At 45.1% G+C, this 15,323-nt stretch overlaps 4 protein-coding genes across 4 annotated transcripts; 2 read left to right on the top strand and 2 right to left on the bottom strand.

Moving 5' to 3' along the window:
• The first annotated feature begins 27 nt into the window (after nucleotides 1-27).
• On the top strand, nucleotides 28-2,861 carry LOC132256472 (mitochondrial 2-oxoglutarate/malate carrier protein). The gene is made up of 3 exons (XM_059752903.1): nucleotides 28-388; nucleotides 1,719-2,311; nucleotides 2,425-2,861. The coding sequence occupies exons 1-3, from the start codon at nucleotides 330-332 to the stop codon at nucleotides 2,700-2,702; spliced, it is 930 nt and encodes a 309-aa protein (XP_059608886.1). The 5' UTR covers nucleotides 28-329; the 3' UTR covers nucleotides 2,703-2,861.
• LOC132256471 (inositol polyphosphate multikinase) lies at nucleotides 2,848-5,863 on the bottom strand. The gene is made up of 4 exons (XM_059752902.1): nucleotides 5,580-5,863; nucleotides 5,198-5,248; nucleotides 3,409-4,183; nucleotides 2,848-3,274 (listed from the first exon to the last, which is right to left on the bottom strand). The coding sequence occupies exons 2-4, from the start codon at nucleotides 5,244-5,246 to the stop codon at nucleotides 2,935-2,937; spliced, it is 1,164 nt and encodes a 387-aa protein (XP_059608885.1). The 5' UTR covers nucleotides 5,247-5,248; nucleotides 5,580-5,863; the 3' UTR covers nucleotides 2,848-2,934.
• A 413-nt stretch (nucleotides 5,864-6,276) lies between these two features.
• On the bottom strand, nucleotides 6,277-8,528 carry LOC132256470 (hydroxyacyl-coenzyme A dehydrogenase, mitochondrial-like). The gene is made up of 5 exons (XM_059752901.1): nucleotides 8,306-8,528; nucleotides 7,998-8,214; nucleotides 7,702-7,944; nucleotides 7,317-7,650; nucleotides 6,277-6,586 (listed from the first exon to the last, which is right to left on the bottom strand). The coding sequence occupies exons 1-5, from the start codon at nucleotides 8,518-8,520 to the stop codon at nucleotides 6,348-6,350; spliced, it is 1,248 nt and encodes a 415-aa protein (XP_059608884.1). The 5' UTR covers nucleotides 8,521-8,528; the 3' UTR covers nucleotides 6,277-6,347.
• A 266-nt stretch (nucleotides 8,529-8,794) lies between these two features.
• On the top strand, nucleotides 8,795-15,291 carry LOC132255551 (N-acetyltransferase eco). The gene is made up of 4 exons (XM_059751633.1): nucleotides 8,795-8,884; nucleotides 8,943-9,326; nucleotides 12,460-13,863; nucleotides 14,016-15,291. The coding sequence occupies exons 2-4, from the start codon at nucleotides 8,949-8,951 to the stop codon at nucleotides 14,421-14,423; spliced, it is 2,190 nt and encodes a 729-aa protein (XP_059607616.1). The 5' UTR covers nucleotides 8,795-8,884; nucleotides 8,943-8,948; the 3' UTR covers nucleotides 14,424-15,291.
• Nucleotides 15,292-15,323: the final 32 nt, after the last annotated feature.

Raw genomic sequence — 15,323 nt, 5'->3', positions numbered from 1 at the left:
GGGCACATTTGTACGGTTTGGGCGGCAAAGACGTCAATGGCACGATTTTAGTGGAAAAAATTGCATTTGTGTTCGAGATTTTGGGGTGAAAAATCAGTGCAAAATTCTTGTTTTCACCCACAAATCGCACAAAACCCTCGAAAACACGCCCAACGACCAAAAAACGTGCTAAATCACCGGCAACAATCGTTTACTTTTAGTGATTTTAGCTGTTAAAATATCAAGTCTCTAATCGAATAATTAATTATCTTTTTACAACTCTTATTAACGTGAAAAACGTGTTTCTGCGAAACTTTTGGTGCTCTTTTGCATGATTGCCCGCAGTTGAGATGAGTGATAAGAAGAAACAGCCTGGATATATCAAGTACCTCTTCGGAGGTCTCGCTGGGTAAGCAAAGAGTGCAAAAATCTGTCCTTTAGCGGCACTGAAGTCTACTGAGGAAAGTGAAGAAGGATGAAAATAAACTGTTCTGTGTAAATTTGGTTCATTTAGTGCAAAAACCCGTCTAAAAGAATCACTCGAGACAGTTATTTTTGGAGCAAATTGTCAGGCGAAAGACGTACGACGCGAGTTACATAATAATTTATGGACCATTTAATGGGGGCTTTTTTTTTCTCTTTACTCAAACAACCCGTAAATTATCATGAATTTACACTGTCTTCCTCGCGGAAATCTTCACCCCAGACAACAAGATCAATGAGTCAAGGCCAGCGTGCAGTTCTGCAGATGCTGCAGCCAGAAATAGCTTCTGCATATGATGCGAACATTGGCACAAGATTATATGCAAAAGTAGGGCGAAAGCGCGGCCACGAAAATCAATTACCGGCTCGCTATTTATAGTCGCGCCCAAGCCAAAGGCAATCAATCGATTGCTGATAACTCTCCATTTCTTTCATTTGCTGTTTTGGCAGAAAAAATGCCCGGACAGTTACACAATCTCACCAGTCGATGAGATTCTCACTGTGTGATAATATTTATCGTATCAATTTTCACAGTGGCGAGAAGCTCTAGGAAAGACACAGAAAAGATGCTTTTTTTTGTGCGACAGTCAAGAGGAGATATATTTTGCAATGTGAGGCAAAGCAGTTGAGAAACGACAAATGGAAATGTTCTGGTGCATATCTAATCAATATTTAACAGCCAGAGTGACTCAAGAGATAGAGAAAATGTCAAGGAATTTGCTTACATTGCTCGATTAGGGAGTTTTATTGTCTAGGAAAAGTTTTTCTCTCAACTATCAGTGGATTTACTTTCAGAAATTCACCCTTTGACTTATTCTAAATCTCACGCTTCGACTCAGAATTATAAACAGATTAATTATATTTACTATTAATATGACTTTTTAATAGTATGAGTTGTTTGAGTACCAAAGTTTAGGACCTCATTCAACCTTTCTTTCATATCTTATTATGTGAAACGAATGTGAGATTTAATATTATAAGCTTCAAATATTCATTATTCAAAGCAATAATGAATATATTTTCTGATTTTTAATTTTTCCACAATTTTATCACATTTTCTTATCACAAAATGAACGAAAGCTCTAAAAATGTTTATGGCAAACCACGATCTTAACTTTAAACACTTTAAATAACTTCTATTTGACTGTCGGTTCGATTCTCACTTGTTCCAAATAGCTTCAGTTAGTACAATTCTTAGCATTCTCTCAATCCCAATGGACCTACTTTTGAGTGCTGCATTGGTGGAATCTTTGCAGCATGGGCGCCACTTGCGTGGTGCAGCCGCTGGACCTCGTGAAGACGCGGATGCAGATCCAGGGCGAGGGTGGCGCCGCGCGCGAGTACAAGAACACCTTCGACGCCTTCACGGGCATCCTGAAGAAGGAGGGCGTGAGCGGAATCTACCGTGGCATCGGCGCCGGGCTGCTGCGCCAGGCGACGTACACCACGACGCGCCTCGGCGTCTTCACGGCGCTTAGCGAGACGTACCGGCAGCACCAGAACAAGGCGCCGGGACTGCTGGAGCGCATGGGCATGGGCATGATCGCCGGCGCCACGGGCGCCTTCGTGGGCACGCCGGCCGAGGTGTCGCTGATTCGCATGACGGCCGATGGGCGGCTGCCGCTGGCCGAGCGGCGCAACTACACGAGCGTGGTGAATGCGCTGTCCAGGATCGCGAAGGAGGAGGGCGTGCTGATGCTGTGGCGCGGCTGCATCCCGACCATGGGCAGAGCCATGGTGGTGAACATGGCACAGCTGGCGTCCTACTCGCAGGCCAAGGAGTACCTGCTGAGCACTGGCAAGTTCGCCGACGGCATCCAGACGCACTTCGTGGCCAGCATGATTTCTGGTGAGCATTGTTCATTGTTAATGTTTCAAATCGAATTCTTTTTAAAGGCAAATTAATCAAAAGAATTCAATATTCAATGCATTTTACCGCCAATATCTCTTCCTTCTTGCCAGGCTTCATCACCACTGCCGCCTCGATGCCGGTGGACATCGCTAAGACGCGCATCCAGAACATGAAGGTCGTCGACGGGAAGCCCGAGTATCGCGGCGCCGTCGATGTGATCCTCAAGGTGGTTCGCAACGAGGGCATCTTCGCGCTGTGGAAGGGCTTCACGCCGTACTTCGCCCGTCTCGGGCCGCACACAGTGCTCACGTTCATCCTGCTGGAGCAGATGAACGCGGCCTACAACAGCCGCGTGCTGGGCCAAAGCGGAGGCTCGTCAGGCCTATAAACTGCGCTGCATTTCTCAGCAAAAGCATCAATTTCTCTGTGCAACAAACCGAAAACATTCGCGCCACAATTCCTTGCAGACAATAGCAGAAATTTTGTATAAATTGTACACACCGAGTTTTGTAAATGAGCAAGAAGTCGTGAAATTTGTAAGACATAATCTTTATCCTGTGTACAAAAGTGTATGTGTGTGTGTGTGCTTAAGAGAGTATGATTACGGTAATACTGCGTGCCTAGTCGCACTCCTTGAGGAATTCCTCGAACATCTTCACCAGGTTCTCGATGCCGAACAAGTAGTTGGCGTCCACTGCGTCCTCGTCGGCCGGAAAGGCGTGCGCGAAATCGATCATCTTCACCGTCGCCCACTCCTTCCTCTCGCCAGTCAGCCGATGCAGCATGAAGGCATACTGATCGCGGATCTCCTTCAGGTCCTGGTCGTAGTTGTTCTGCGCCGAGTGGCTGCGCTGGATCTTCTGGTAAGACTGCACGGGATCCGCAGGAGCGGCGGTCCAATTGAACGGTGATCCGTTGCATTCGGCCGTTGGAGGCGTCGGTGGGTTGCCATTCGGAGCGCTGGCGAGGAAAACCAGAGAGAAAATCAATGGTTAACCCTCGCAAGGTGTCAGTTTAAGAGCAAAATCACATGATTTTGGGAAATTGTCATGAAAATTCTTCTTATGATCCCTTCTTCCTTATCTGAGCCTCACCTGATTCTCCTCCTCGCCTGGATTGTGCTGCGCAGCCTGGCGGCGTCGTAGACCAGGAGGACGGAACTGGAGTAGAGTCGGAGGGCTTTCTGTGTGCGCGCCCACTTCTGGATGGCCCACAGGCCCGACAGCAGTTGCATGAGCAGCGCCCTGCACAGTCCAGAGTCGGCGTTCAAGAAGATCCGCAGCGCGTCGCGCACACTCTTCTCGTTCAGCTTCTTGCCGTAGTCCTTGCTGTAGCGCTTCAGGCGGCCGCTGGCCAGGTGATACACCTGGAAGCCGGGAATGCAGAGGCCCAACGCCTTCTTGCACGCCAAATACTTCTGCTCCTCGGCGGCGCGCTTCTCCTCCGTGGCCAGTGGATCCCACGTGCGTTCGCCGATCTTCACGTCCATGATGCAGGGCTCCAGCATGCCCTCAGTGGCGTCCACCAGCTTCATGAAGTCCACGTAGCGTTCGCCCAGGAACAGCTTCTGCGTGCCGCGATACTCTGGCACCAGCTCGCGCAGCGCCACGAGGCTGGGCTCCGTGGCGTCCAGCAGTGTGTCGTAGAACTTAATCTCGCGAGCGCCGCACAGCGGCTTCGCGGCGGGCTTGAGAATCGTACCGTCAGCCTCGCGCAGGATGCCAATCTCGCCGGCCTGGAATGTGTGGCCCGCCACTTGCGTCTCCAGCGGCACGCAGCCCGCGGGCAGCTTGGGCAAATTGCCGGGGACGGAAGTCATCTCGCTGAAGGGCGCCGAGAGCGTCGGTGGGGCAGATTTTCTAAAAGCTCCTGCCAAGGGAGAAAGAGTAGACTAAAATCTGTACAACTCCTCAAACTTCGTCGTATATTATAAGGAGTTCCCTAACTTATTATAAGGATATTAGAAGAAATCTTAGGAAAAATTATGGGATTATTAATTTAAAAAAAATAAGACAATTCAGAATTACAGAATTGTAATTCAACATAACCTCGAAACAACATTACCAAAAATACTCAGAACTTCTTGAGTATAAAACGAAAATATTTCTATCTGTCACTACTTGTTAATAAGCTCAAAATTGTAATTCCTAAGTCAAAAATAGACGAGAAAACTATTTAAATTAATATATTTCAAAATCCAAAACATATTTTTTTGTGGTTATGTTCGACTTTAGCACAATTTACTTTTACAGTGTTTGTTTTCTTATCGCCTCGTCATTGTATGTAAATTTCATTCTACTAATAAATTGAAATGTTCCCAGCCTAAGCGTGAGAAATTATGTTTTTGCAGGTCTTTCAACCTACTTAAGATATCTTTTCGTTGAGTGACATAACCTCGAATAGTAATATAATCTATTCATTCCATGTAAGAATCAAAAGGAATTGAAACAAGTTCGCCAACTGATGTGAAAAATTAAGCCTTTAAGACAGGAATATTTGCTAATTTTGTTTGGCACTTGCACTTTTTAGTAACTTTCACTAAACTGTACACCACTTCTGACCACAATATCTCCCCTTTGATTCCTTCTGCACCCAATATTCCCTCTTAATATCACGCTTAGCGTACAGAAAAAGCGCATAATGCACTGCGACGCGGTTGATTGAGCGTAGAATGCATGGTTTAGCGAAAGTGCATTAATTGGTGGGGAATTTCTGAGAACTTCTCCGCGATGAGATCATTCCATGGCGCTGAATACAAATGAGTTTGCAATGCTAGACTTTGCACGAGACACCATCGTTCAATATTGTGACGATAAATCACTTTTGTGAGCAAACAATTTCACTTTCTCTCTCCCATGAGATTTCCGCGTTGGTTTTTTTTACCTGTTGAGTTCTTCTTGCGCTGATACGGCGGCAACTTAAGTCGACTCATGCCTGCAAAGAAAGTCCAGAAAACACTGCGTTAACAAACCACTGAGAAAAGACGTCCAGTTGGCTCAAAAAGACCACTTCGACTGCCAAAGTCCATTTGGGAAATCAACTTTTGCGCGGATAGAAAACCGTCCAGCACAGATTAATTACGCAAAAGCCTCATGTTCGTGTCTTTTTTTTGCCTCGGCCACTCTTCCTCATTTAATCCCTGCCCGCGCGCTTTTGTTCTTGCTGATCTCGTGACTCCCATATCACCTTTATCCCCCGCGATTGCGTTGATAAAGCACGCTTGCCCAGCATTGATTTGCCGATAAACGTGTGGAAGCTAACTTACGACATTCAGCCGAAAATGAGCAGCTCTGCTGGGCTTTCTTAGTGTCTTGAATGCACTTTTCACACTTTAGTAGTTTATCAGCGACTGATTGGGCGAAGAAAGAGGTTTCAAGCAAGCTGAAGTGGCCTTTTAACGTTCACATTAACGACTTTGACGGCTGAGTTGGTAGGAGTCTTGCAAAGAAGTTTTGATAGATCAAAGATTATGGATAGAAATCTCAATAATCAAATACTAAAAAATACTATTTTGACTATGTTAAATTAAAAACAATATATTGTTAGCGTTAAACAAAACTATTTTCACTCATTTCCTGGCAAATTTTTAGGGTAAAAGACACTAAAATTATATTTTAAATAAGTTTTTCATATAGAAATTAACTTCAGATCGTTTCTAAACTATCCAGTCACAAGTAAAACTGATGTTCAAGGGTTAATCCCTTCAACTTGCTCCCAAATCTCTGATCTATTGATCACTCAACTCTGCTCATGACTAATTTGGCACCACCTTCGGTTCACTTATCGGCGACGTAATGGACGAAAAGTGAGTCAAATATAGTGAAGAATAAACTAACGTGTGATTAATTCACACAGGCATTGTCGGCGCTAATAAACAGCCTTTTCCAACGCAATTCACTTGGCGCAAATGACATGGGAACACGCCCACGCGGCCTTTATCAGTGCGCCGAGTAAAAGAACCATTCCTGTGCCACCATAAATCAATGTTTCCACGTATCAAAAGAACATTATAGGCTAATCTGCGTCTTAGAGGCTATTTCTTGTAGCTGTAGAAGCCCTCGCCGGACTTCACGCCCAACTTCCCGTCCTGGACCAGCTTCTCCAGCGTCCCGATGGGCTGAAAGAGCGGATTCTCCGGGAAATTCTCGTGCCATCCGCTGATAATGTTGCGCGTGGTGTCCAGGCCAACGTAGTCCGCCAACTCAAGAGGCCCCATCGGGTAGCCGGCGCCCAGTTTCATGGCGATGTCGATGTCTTTGGCAGTAGCGTCGCCTGGAAGACGGAAAGCGATTGATTGTTTGCTTCTGCTTCAAGCATGACAAGCTTCTCAAGTCTATCTCGTCTTATCAGATAAAGAAATGGGAAAACTGGAGTTTCAAGAGACGCACAAAACGAGCACTCGACATTCTCGCATTCAAAAACATAGGGAAGAGCAGAGCTTTTTCGCACACTTGAGCTAAAGTTTTAAAACATTTTTTCTCAAGTTGATTTCTCACTTAACTGCGATGTGTTGGACAAATTGTTAACATTATTGCTGCTTTTCTTTGCAAGTGATATTTTTTACATGTAAATAAATCTGTGTAATTAAAGCTCAATTTGTTTGCTTACGGTGAATTCTCTTTAACACTTTACGACGCACTGAGAAAAAATCATGTTTCTTAGCAAGTGTTAATTAATCACAGGAAAAGTGTCAAAAGGACAATTTTATGAGCTTCTGATGTTAAGAAAAGCTATAGAATGATGCAAGATCTTTCCAAAAAGCCCAGAATAATAAAGATCCGCACTTAATTTCCAGTATTCAGAGAAAAGTCTTTGTGTGAAGCGCTTTGCAAGATCTCGACTTAATTATACTTAATCAATTTGCCGGCTGTGATTCTTCTGCGAAAACATTAGAATAGCTCTAATTGCTCCGCTCTTCCGTATCGCTGCGCTTTGTCAGTCTCTCCAATTGAATCTGATGAGGCTGATTGACTGGTCACAACAGCAAATCCGCCCTTCTCACCTCTCTCGAGCAGACGCACCGCTTCCGCCAAGTACGGCACCAGCAGGCGGTTCACCACGAAGCCCGGCGTGTCTTTGCACGTGATGCAGACCTTGCCCATGCTTTGGCCGAAGTCCATCATCCGTTTGTACGTGTCATCGGACGTCTCGGGCGTCCGGATGACCTCCAGCAGCTTCATCACGGGCACTGGGTTGAAAAAGTGCAACCCGCCGAAGCGGTCGCGACGCTGCGTGACCTGCGCGATCTCGCGGATGGACAGCGAGGACGTGTTGCTGGCGAAGATTGCGTGCTGCGGCGCCACGGAGTCGATCTTGGCGAAGAGATCGTGCTTGACCTGCAACGAGCGGCGCTGTTATCGCTGCCTCTGACTAGCTCCCGATCTCACCTTCATGTTCTCCACGATAGCCTCAATGACAAGGTCCGTGTCACGCACGGCGTCCGTGAGACTGCACGTGGCGTCCAGGCGGCCCAGCGTCGTAGCCACGAAGCCGTTCTGCGCCGCCTCGTCGTCCTTGAACTGCTTCTTGGCCACCCTGGCTAGACTCTTCTGGATGTTGCCCTTCGCCTTCTCCACCAGCTGCTCGTTCACCTCCACCAGCGTCACCCGGAAGCCCGACGACGCGGCGACCTGCGACCACAGAGCGTGAGATCCGCCGGTCAAAGTCCACGACGGCCGCTTACCTGCGCGATGCCGGCTCCCATCAATCCGCCGCCAATCACCACAACTTTCTCCACAGCGCGTGAGGTGGACATTTTCCTCGTGATCACGCGCATCAACTGAGACATTATATCGACCTTTCCACCAACCGATAACGCAACTTCGGCCCCGACCAACAAATCCGGACAACAATTCCGAAACCGCACGGAAAATAATGCCAATGCCCCAGAATGAGGTTGTCTAGAAGAGAGTCACATTTTCAGCGAACTTCAGCGCTCGAGGGCAGACTTGGGGCGCGCCAGAAGGAGGCTCAGGGCGGGGATTTACTCACATTTTCTGCGTCCTGGTCGTCCTGATGCGCTGCACAGCTTCACGGCGCCAAAATGCGGGGCGAAAATCAATCTGGAGAGCACCGCCAGTCAAAACACAGAGCTGACACTCGGGAAAAGTGCTAGAAAACAGCACGAGAATGTTCCAGTCCGTCACTGAGAGGGGAAATTTTGAATGCGCTGCACTAACGGTCAGCGAGAAGTTTATCAAATACATTGTAAGGAGGTTGAAATTGAGAGAAAAAGGCTTTTAAAATATTAAACTGGTACATTAACTATCCACCAACTGAATTTCTGCCCGGAAAGAGGAGTTTTCATAGGGTTTTTAGGCATTTTTCACTTTGTCCGGAATGTTTCACTAGCCGAGACACCAATCTCATTTGAGCTATTGAATATGGTTGTCTCACTCTTGCTCACAGGCGTATAGCGATGTCTCGCTCATTCCAGTGATTCGCTGGAACTAACGGCGCGAAATCTGACACTTTGGGCGACATAACCTCGTTTTATTGTTTGTTGTGTGGAGAGACTCGCAGGAATCGCGCCCAAATCCTGGTCAAATCTCGAAGACATCAGCAGAATTTGTAAGTTGCACACCACACTTCGTGTTCAGCACTGAAGATTGACCATTTCCGCGTGCAGAGAGTGATGGAAGTGACTCCGGAGAAGCCCGTGGCGGAGACTTCCCGCGGAAGCCGCCACACGCCAACGCCGAAGATGTCTGAGCGGAAGAGGGCTCTCTTCGGGCGCTGCAACACCACCAGCCTGTGCCTCAGCATCGACGAGGACTCAGATCTGGGTCCCATGAGCCCCATTCGCTACAGTCCCGTCGGCGACGAGTCTTCGGCCGCCGACGAGCGCAGCTTCCGGAGCCTCCTGCTGACGAAGCCCGTGACTCCGGACGACGAGGTGTCTAACATGAGCTCCGTGATCTCAGATCAGGCGCCCATCTTCAGCGCCTTGCCGACCGCCGAAGCCGAGGAGACAAAGGAAAACCGTCCGGAAGAGTCGATGAAGACGCCAGAGGTGAGTCTCTTTTCCGTGTGGAACTGAATCAGGACGATCAATTAGCGAGATTGCTTAATCTTTCTTAATTTGTTTTCACTCTCAATCTACAATCAGATCATCACAATTGTGTTTGCATAATTGATGTCCATTGATGATATCCTCTGGTTTATTCATAAACCTTCTATTTGAAATTGAATGAGGAGAATCAAATAGCTGGTCATTGACGATGCCATAATGTAGAGAAGTGAATTGTCGACTTTATACATTCCGCAGACGACAATCGGTCGCTTTTCCTGCAAGATTTGCAGAGAAAATCGACTGACGCTCTCTTTAAGACGATCGTCAGTGTTGCAAAGTGAGAAATCGTGGAGAATTCTTCCGGTTTTCGCCATCTGAATTTGAGAAAAACTGTCAGAATTGATTGTTTTCAACATAAACACCTCAATTTACATCATTGATGAATTTATCACTGCATAATACGAGCATTAACAGCTCAATTGCACAAACTACGTTCATAATAAGTGTGCTTGTGTACAAAAACGATTGAGAAGCTATTGGATTCCCTTCAATCAAGCCATTTAAAGTTAAATATTGGAAGAAGGCTGGGATAAGGAGTTCGGTGAATTTATTTCCGATATAAATTAAGAGAATTTTGCTTTGAATGTCATTGAACATCACAAGAATTGCATTAAGTTTAGAGTGAAGAATTGACAAATGATCAATTTTGTCACTTATTTGGCAAAACAAAACCATTCTCTTGGCTTTTGTCGTGCTTTTTGGCAAATTTTCAACCACTGCAATTGATTCCTTGAGTGAAGAATTAATTTTACATGCGAAATATTGCAATGAAATTACTTCAGTGGTAAGAATTATTCCTGTAAAAAGTAGAATTCCGTTCGGAATGATGAAAATTAAAATGACAAGGATGTTTATTTCCGCTGTGACATAAACCATTATCTTTAGAATTACGTATATTTTAAGAAAGAGAATGAAGTATGATAAGAAAGGCACACCAAAGAAGTAAATTTTGCTGTTCGTGGGCACAATTAAGTCACTGATTTGATCTTTGAGGGCTGATTTTTCATTGAAATAAGCAATACTTTCACTTCTGTTGTAAATATTAAGACAGAGGATGGCAAAAACTTCTAGGCATTGGCTTAATAGTTCAAAAAATCCAACATATGAACCGATTTGACCATTTAAATACTCATTTAGGACTAAATAATATTGGTAAATCAGAAAGGGAGAGGAAAGCGATATAAAAATCAGGATAAGAAGACTGAATGCGAGCGAAACTGCTGATTTCTTGTATTTCTTCTTGGCCGAACTGAAGCCAAATGGCGCTAGACCGAAGAATTTGCTGATGTAATGGAAACTGTTGGTGATCCAGTGAAAACAAACTTCTTCCCGCGAAGGCATTTTGAGCCAAACTGACTGTTTTTAATCCCTAATTCGTCCTCAATCTACAATCTCTCGGCGTGGAACTGAATTAGCATAATTAAGTAGCTGGTCATCGATGATATCATTGCGTACAGAAGCGTGTTGTCGACGTTGAACATTCCGCAGACGACAATCGGTCGCTTTTCCTGAAGGATTTGCAGGGAAAATCGACTGACGCTTTCTTTAAGACGATCGTCAGTGTTGTAAAGCGAGAAATCGTGGAGAATTCTTCCGGTTTTCGCCATCTGAAATGAGCAAAATTGATTTGATATTGATTTTCAATACATTTTATCATAGTTGATGTTACTTTTTACCTCTTTCGTGAGTTTGTCAGATGATAAAACGGTGAAAAATAATTGTGAGAAGCTTACGAAATTCGTAATTGTGACACTTATATTTGTTGCAAGGCTAACAGAAGTTACTGAGTCGCCTATCAACATGAGATACACGAAGAATATTGGAATTATGATCTCAAGAATCTTATTGAGCATTAAGAGAAGAAGGACGAAAGATTGAAAATCGTTGTATTTTTGCAAAATATCACTTAATTCTGTATAAAGTATGAGCAAATCATCAATTTTATCACTGATATCGCAAGATATTGTCATTCTTTTGGCTCTTGATATGGTTTTTGTATCTATTTGGGACTTTTTGAGTGATTTTTCAAGAGCAAAGTTGATTTTATGTGCCAAATATCGCTGACTTATCACTTCTAGAGTGCCGTGGCAGCAAATGATGGTCATAACTGTGTTGGGAATAATATAAACGAAGAACCTGAAGCCTATTTGTGGATCTGATTTGGGTACAATAAAAACAAATGGTAGAATCAGAAGCATTTTGATGGTAAAAAGTGAAATTAATGTGAATAGCACAGAATAGAAACCTCTTAATGCTCTTCTCTTCACTGTAATTTTGTCCATTGTCGCTGTTAATTTGGCTTTTCTGTTGAAATAAGCCACAATTTCTCCTCTTCTTGCAATATAAATGCATTGAGTGAGAATTATGACGAGATATTCAAAGGCAAGTTGTGCAGTTCCTGTGTTAGATTCGAGATTTCTTCCGAAATGTTCTGTCAAGATGTCGTGATAGACAGGAAGGCAGATGAGAGAATAGAAAATTGTTGTCACGAGTGTTATTGTAATGCTGTAGATGGCAGAAAATGCAGAATGACTGAAGGAATTTGTGTGTGAATCGTAGGAAAATGGCACAAAACCCAAGAACTTTGTAAAATTGTAGAAAGACAAGTTGATTTGATGGAAAATAACTTCTATTCTTTGTCGCATTGTGAAGCAAACTGACTTTTTGGGGGTGTTTTTATCTCACAAAATCAAATGTAATTATTCAATTTTTTAATCGTCCTTGCAAGCTTTCTATCTGAAATTGTATCAAGAGTATCAGATAGCTCGTCATTGATGATACCATCGCGTACAGAAGACTGTAATCCACATTGAACATTCATGTAGAATTTGTCCTGTTTTCCTCATCTGCAAGTGGCAAAAATTGCATTGAAATTCACTGCAGTGTGAAAAGTGTGAAAATGATGATCAAACCTCCTTTATTAACTTATCAGAGAAGATTGTGCACATCAACAGTTGCAGAATACTTAAAATATTCATGATTATTGTGTTTATATTGGCATCAATGCTGATTTGAGTGGTTGTGATCTTGATGCTTCTATGATTAAAGTCTTTCTTCTCGCCTCTCTTTGCAGGTGGACAAGCAGAGCTACTGTCGCGACCTCAGAATGTCCTTCAAGAAGTCCCTCATCTTGGGTGACATTGGAATCCCTCAGGTTCTGGTGAACAAGAGCTCCCGCAAGTGGCTGGCCAAGTGGAACAGCGACGAGGAGAGTCCGAACGAGAAGCAGCCGCAGAAGGCCGAAGAGCTCGTCAAGGCAAAGACATCGCTGTCCTTCGAGATGCCTGCCATCGCGCCGGTGCGCTTCTACGGGTCGGGCGCCAGCAAGGCGGAAAAGCGCGTGGTGCACGCCAAGAACGTCGCCAGCACGAGCCGGCGGTACTCGCGCGGCCCCAAGAAAGTGGGCCTGATTAACAAGGGCGTGAGCCACAAGATCACCAAGCCGACGCGCAAGAGCATCTTCAGAGCGTTGGCGCTGAAGGCCAAGCTAGTTGAGAAGAAAGAGGTGAAGAGTGACATTTCCACCAGTCAAATTCAGCGATTGAACAGCATTTTGAGGAATGCGAAGAATCCTCTGGACATGGCGCGTCCTCTGCGTCTGCAGGAAGAGTCGTCGTCGGACGAGGAAGCGGCCGAGGAAGAAGAGGAGGATGAGGAGGAGGAAGAGGAGATTCAACCGAAGAAGTTCTTCAAGAGCGGTACGAAGCGCAGTAAGAAGAGACTGACGCTGATTCATGCGCTGTCAGCCACGGTAGATCGCGGAAGAGTGGCGCTCGTGCCGCCGAAGAAGAGGAAGAAGGTGGCCAAAGAGGCTTTTGATGACTTGGAGGATTCCTTCTGTGACGAGCAAGAGCTGAAGGGCATCATCAACAAGCTGACGACTGAGGAGGAGAAGGAAGTGGATGAGATCATAGCCAAAGTGCAAAGTGATCCGCATGATATGTTCAGGAAGAGGCTTCCCTATCGGACGACCGACCAGGAGATGATTGAGCGTCAGGAGTCGATTCTCGATTTGCTGATCAGCAAGGGAATCTGCACGGAGGAGACGTTCAAGATCTTCATCAGCGAGCCGGAGGCACACAAAGAGGCGGCGGCGAAGATTCTCGATGAGATGTTCGTGTTGACGACAGAACCGGTGGAGGAGGGCGTGTTTCCCATCTTCAAGAGAGACTTCAGGGCGCCGGAAGTGGCGAGCGCGAAGGCGAGGCAGATGAGGCGACTGTGGAAGCCGATCGGCGCTGGACAGATGCAGATAGACGCTGGCCAGAGGGAGTTCGGCGCCAAGCTGTGCGGCGAGTGCAATCTTGTCTACTCTGTCCATGAGCCAGAGGAGGAGAAGCTCCACTGGGACTTCCACAGCGCCCTCAATCACATCAACTTCCGCGGCTGGCAGACGGAGAATGTCGTGCTCACGGTGGCCTCGTGGGGCGCTGAGGGGCGCGTGATTTGTGTGCAGAGCACGGACTCTCAGGCCAAGGTGAGTGTTCCGGAACGTTGTGGCAATTGTTCCTTATCCAAGATGAATATTTGGAGTAATTGATAGGATTTTTATTCACTAATTCTTTTGCTTTGAACTCCGCCAAGCGGCCAAAATGCTTCGTCACGTTGACAATTCACTGTCTTTCGCAGGTGAATCGCGTGCAGCGACTGCTGGAAGTGGTGGACAAGGAGCTGGGCGCGTGCCCGCGTGTGCTGCACGCCAAGGCCATCACGTACATTGCCGTGGCGCACCAGCAGATCATGGGTGTGTGCGTGGCGGAGCCCATCACGACTGCCAATCGTCTGGTGCAGCGCAACGACGTCGACTACTTCTCTGAGGAGCGCTTCGGGGCGCACTGTGGCATCCTCAGGCTCTGGACAGCGCTTCCCTTCCGCGGGCAAGGTGTCGCTAGACAACTCCTGGCCGCTGTGCAGATGCACTTCGTCTTCGGACACGTGCTAACACTCGACGAGATCGCCTTCAGCTCGCCCACGGACGCGGGAAAGACGTTCGCGCAGAAGTTGAGCGGCCGAAGCGACATTCTTGTGTATCCGTGAGTCTCTTTTCCACTGTTCATTCCTCTTCATCCCGTTCCTTGTGTTCATTCCGTACAAATCTCTCTGTGTCATTCGATTTTATATTCTCATGAAATCCTTATTACTCAACACGGCTCTCTAATATGCCATGAATTCCGTATTTTCGTAAGTTTTTCTTTTTGATACTTGAATTATTTTTTGTGAAATATGACCAATTTGAGCGAATTCGTTCAAAGACTTCTTAGACAATAAGTTTATCTTTAGTACTTTGATGAAATTACATGACAATTTATATAGTAGCAATACGATTTTTTGTACCTATTTTTCTAATAAAGTTGTTGAAAATATGCAATTTCTAAGGATGATCAATTCATTTTTCATGGATTTCCTCCCATTTTCCATCATTATTAATTCGCAACTGGAAAAATAGAGAAAATCAAGACGATTTTTGAATTTCTTCTGTAATTTATTATTCTTTCAAAATTATTTTACAGTATTTTGGAACTATTCTTTAAGTTGTTTGTTTTTGTTTTTATGCATACTTTGTTTTTAAATTACGTGTGGGGTTTTTTTTAAAGAATATAAACAACAGATTAGACTCTTGGAGTGTGTATTGTGTGTCCAATTGATAAATTAAAACTTAGACTTTATCGATACTCGTGGTTCTTCTCACTTGAAATTGTCGCGCCGTTAGCTGTTCAAAATTCTCTCTTGACGAATTTTCCGTTTACTTTTTCTCTTTTCTTTTTAATCATTTAAAATTAAATGGCAAGTTTAGCTTTGTACTCGTGTCTTCTCTCGAAAGTTATATCGTCCTCTTTTTTTCCTATACAAATGTCTTGAGCACAGTTAGATCTTTTATTTGTCTTTACTAAAAAAAAAAAACAAAGTATAAAATTATGCTTTATGGCAATGATTCCA

This window comes from Phlebotomus argentipes, unplaced genomic scaffold, assembly GCF_947086385.1.
Source record: "Phlebotomus argentipes unplaced genomic scaffold, Phlebotomus argentipes genome assembly contig_5, whole genome shotgun sequence".
Classification (NCBI taxonomy): domain Eukaryota; kingdom Metazoa; phylum Arthropoda; class Insecta; order Diptera; family Psychodidae; genus Phlebotomus; species Phlebotomus argentipes.
This window is presented reverse-complemented; position numbering and strand designations above follow the sequence as displayed.